This window comes from Eutrema salsugineum, unplaced genomic scaffold, assembly GCF_000478725.1.
Source record: "Eutrema salsugineum unplaced genomic scaffold, Eutsalg1_0 scaffold_9, whole genome shotgun sequence".
In the NCBI taxonomy this organism is placed as follows: Eukaryota; Viridiplantae; Streptophyta; class Magnoliopsida; order Brassicales; family Brassicaceae; genus Eutrema; species Eutrema salsugineum.
This window is the reverse complement of record NW_006256342.1, coordinates 11,515,357-11,520,089: the sequence shown is the minus strand read 5'-3', so window position 1 is coordinate 11,520,089 and position 4,733 is coordinate 11,515,357. Positions and strand designations below refer to the sequence as shown.

Genomic DNA, 4,733 nt, shown 5'->3' with positions numbered 1-4,733 from the left:
ACAGAATTTGTTATTAAGTTAATTATTCAGCTTAGAGACAAGTATACATCTATGAACAATGTAGACTTTTTAGCTAGTAAGAAAACCTCCTATATAAACATTATGACGATCATTTCTCTTTCTTATTCTCTCACCTCCCTTTCCATTCACATTGTTTGGACTAGATTTTTGTATCCTCCAGACTAATTTTTTCTTTATTGTTATAAACTGTAAAATTTCCGATCTGCAGTAAAATTGCTAGAACAGACCATGGTTGAAATTTGGGAATACTACTAAACAAACGAAGTTAGACTTGTTTCATGATCTAAATTAATCTGCTAAGTCGAACGGATTGTTAAACTTAGTCGGATGAAACAAGAAAAAACTGAGATGTGCAGAAAAGAAGTGAAATGAGTTAGATGACTGAGCTAAACTACTTAGATCAATTGTTGGGAAGCTCAATTAAGCTGGGAAAAGATCATATAATTATAGCATTTTTACTTTATCGTCTTAAAATAGTTATATGGGTGATCTCACTACAGGTTGGTGATCTCATTACAGGTTGGTGCCTGATATCCTTGCGACAACAGGAACAAACTTTGGTGAGTTTTATACTTATAGATTGATCACTAGGCGGTAGAATGAGTTTTTATACATAGGATATGAAAAATTTATTGATTATGTAATGTTATGAAATTAAAACACGTAGAATAATCTAGTATATTATATACATTATTCTATTAAAATATTATATTTAAAAATGATTAATTTTTCTATCTACCAATATATAATTAAATATAGATTTGATTTTCTATCTAACAATATACAATTGTCAAATGGCGTTATTAAAAAAAATATAATAGTAAAGCAATTGCATGGTATTTCACAAATATTTGGCTCATGGTTAGTTATATATTTCACCCAATTACATTAAACAAAAAGATCGAGAGACTAGTTGAGGTAATAAATTAAGAAGAAAAGAGAAAGAAAGAAAAGTCGTCGTTTAACGTAAGTCTTTTAACGACTTAAAAAACTTAAGTCTTTTAAAATAGATATATAAAAACAAAACAAAAAAAAGTATATATGTATCGAATAAACCAGACGGTGGCATGATAAAAGGTTTAGAAAAATAAAAGACAAGTGGGGGACAATCTATCTATCTCGTTGTAGCGAACAATTAATCTTGTCTGCGACCAAACTTTCTGTACATTACAATGTTTGTTTTCGTGCTAATGTAAACAATGGCGATCGAAAACTTTTTTTTTATCGAAAGTACTTTCAATAGAAGATATATTTTTACTGATAATAGGGAGTAGTTTTTCTATAAACTTATTAAAATAACATATTAAATAAAATTTATTTAAAATTTATTCAATAAAAACAAAAAAGAGTAGGGCTTGACTTTCGTTCTTACGTCCGCCCCTGTATGTAAATTAACATGTATAAAATAACAATTTACATGCATGGCTTTTGTATCATTTCAGCTCTCTTGAATGACATATACATGTAACTAAGGTTACTGAAAAATATGCAACTAAGGTTACTGAAAAATATGTAACTAAGTTCCAGTGGCCAGAAACTAATCATGAATTTTAAGCAAGAAGAATAAAATTAATAAAGATATTACTCATTTTCCGGTTCTAGTAGTCTAGTAGACACATATGTGGCATAAAGATATTATAATTTTTGATTTTCTGTTCTTCAAAGTTATAATAGTAGACACATATGTGGCATAAAGATATTTCTCAGTCTTCCGATCACCCCATAAAAAAAAAAATTCAATTATGCCATATATGTGTCTACTATTAAGCCAGATCATATTTTACAAATCAAATCCAATGGTTATTCCTTATTTTGAACTTTATTGTAACAAAAACAAAACTTTTTTACATTATTTAGTCGGTTGAAACATAATATCTGTAATATAATAAAAAAAAACTTCAACTATATTACACCGAAACACTGTATATGGTCGAGAGAGGTCTTTCTTTTTTTTTTTTGGTTACAAGTCGAGAGAGGTATCTAGTTAAAGGAAATAAATAAAATATTATTGGTTAACAAGTGGATGAGATATAATTTGGAATATTACCAGTCTAGCTATTAGTGGTGGTTTTGGAATACCACAAGGAGGATATGAAATAAGAAGACAATATGTGATGTACGTAGAATCAGTTTTAGATTCTCGTACATCACTGGACAAGAAAAAGATTGTGGTGATGAGTTCACCGACCCCGAGTTAGTGCAATTCCCGAAACACTATATATATATATAAGTTACACGTAGAGGGTTCATAATAAGATACGAAAACAATATAAAAAACAGTTACAACAAAAACTAACTGTTTGTTTTAGATTAAAGATGTCTCATGCGAGAGACCCTCTTGTTGTAGGGAGAGTTGTACCTGACGTTCTTGAACTTTTCACGAGATCGATCTCTCTAAGGGTTACTTATGGTCAAAGAGAGGTGACTAATGGCTTGGATCTAAGGCCTTCACAAGTTCTCAACAAGCCAAGGGTTGATATTGGTGGAGAAGACCTCAGGAACTTCTACACTTTGGTTCTTTTACTTGAACTCTCTCTCTCTCTTTTTTTTTTTGTAACATTTGACTTGAACTCTCTTCTTCTTTAGTTTCTTCATTGCTTCATTATTTTTATTTTTCAATATATATCTTGGCCATGCAGACCCACAAAGAGACTTAGAGATATTAATTAAATGGTTGTTTTTCGGGTTTCTTATGATTGTGATTGACTTTGCTTTTAGACAGTCGAATCAAAAAGTAATTTTACCTTATTGCCATGAAGATGAATACATTAGATATTTCATCCAGCCCCAAACTAAATGTTAAATAATTTAATAATATTTTACCACAAGTCTCTTGTTTTGTGGCTCTTATCTAAATCCCAGATTTTTTTTTACCAACTTTTTTTTGTATTATTTTCTTTCTATTTCGGGCAAGAATTTTGGACTTTTATTTGTTCCTCCAATAGTTTAAATGTATTTGTTTGTTCTTTTTAATCCTAAGATACTTTTTAAAAAGGTACTTTTAGAAAGGCAATATATAAATATCTGGATTCGAATATGCAAAAATAAAAATCATATTTATATAAGGGAGCATATATTCGTCAATATATATATATATATATATATATATATAACAGTTGTTCAGTTTAGATAGATATATAGATATGATCCCTGTTGACTGTTGTGGAACATGTGATGAGTGTTTGAATAAGTATATTCAAGCCAGTCTTTTACTTTGCTATTTATATAGACATGTAACTACTACCTACCTTATTCTATTCATTTTTGTTTTTTGTTTTACTTTCTCGTATTATCTCATTTCTCAAACCTCAAAAAAAAAAAAAAAACTATTACTTTCTTGATCAATTTGAGGATGATATATCATCCCTCTATTTCTTGGTCCTCTTATTTGTAACGGAATCTAATGGTTATGGTTTGAATGAAGGTTATGGTGGATCCAGATGTTCCAAGTCCTAGCAACCCTCACCTCCGAGAATATCTCCATTGGTGTGTGCACTATTTCACCTTTTTCTTATTCACTTCAAGTTATAGCCACACAGATTCTATAGAGTATATATAGGACATGACTTGTAGTAAGATCTGGTTTTCCACTTTATAGTGGTGTTTGTACGTAATCGCCTTGGTCTTGAAAAGTGAAATAGCCTGACGACGTGTCTTTGTGACACGAAGTGAGAAGGACTAGGTTTCCTGTCATATAGCTACCACACACAAAACATATCTCTCAAGTTTCTTGTAGTCTTACTTTTATGTCTGCTTGCACCATATAAATTATAGCATTTTAACTATATCTTAAAATAACTATATGGGTGATCTCATTACAGGTTGGTGACTGATATCCCTGCGACAACGGGAACAAACTTTGGTGAGTTACAATACTATAGATTGATCACTAGGTGGTAGAATGAATTTTTATACATGTGATATGCAAAAATTATTAATTTAGTTAAGTTAGCAAAAATTATTAATTTAGTATAGGTAGAAGAATTCACACGTGTTTGATGATTATTTTCAAGGCAATGAGATTGTGTCGTACGAAAGTCCAAGGCCAACCTCAGGAATTCATCGTATCGTGCTGGTATTGTTCCGACAGCTCGGAAGGCAAACAGTGTATGAACCAGGGTGGCGCCAAAACTTCAACACTCGTGAGTTTGCTGCGATATACAATCTTGGCCTTCCCGTGGCTGCGGTTTTCTTCAATTGTCAGAGGGAGAGTGGCTGCGGAGGACGAAGAAGTTAGATGGTTTCATCAATTGATATTGCATACTCTTGTGAGATTGGTGCATCTATAGCATTAAAATAACCAATTTCTAATCCGAGTAACGAACGGTGATGATTACTATAGTAGCTGAAAGTATGTATTGAATAAACGAGAGAGGGAGGAATATGACTGTGTTTTTATTATATGGTGTGTGATGCAATATATTTATATCATTCTGCATGAAATATATTTTTATATAGCTACGTTACGTATTTTTCATTTATTCTGGATGCAACGTTATCTTAACATTCGAAAAAACGGACTTGAAAAATAGCCAGTGGCAGTGGAATCTGCTTCTTTGTCCTACTTTGAGTTCATCATCCCATAAATCATAATACACTTTTTATGTAGCCAATCATCATATATTTTTATCTTTAAACTTAGAAATATATATATGTATGCATCTGGTTTCTAGCTAGGGTCAAGAGATTATTATGGCCTTGATCTTGGTCAA

The 4,733-nt window shown here is 31.2% G+C and overlaps 1 protein-coding gene across 1 annotated transcript; it reads left to right on the top strand.

Annotated features, from left to right (window-relative positions):
* The first annotated feature begins 2,260 nt into the window (after positions 1-2,260).
* On the top strand, positions 2,261-4,484 carry LOC18009434 (protein FLOWERING LOCUS T). Its single transcript, XM_006391491.2, has 4 exons — positions 2,261-2,535; positions 3,446-3,507; positions 3,843-3,883; positions 4,035-4,484. The coding sequence occupies exons 1-4, from the start codon at positions 2,338-2,340 to the stop codon at positions 4,256-4,258; spliced, it is 525 nt and encodes a 174-aa protein (XP_006391553.1). The 5' UTR covers positions 2,261-2,337; the 3' UTR covers positions 4,259-4,484.
* Positions 4,485-4,733: the final 249 nt, after the last annotated feature.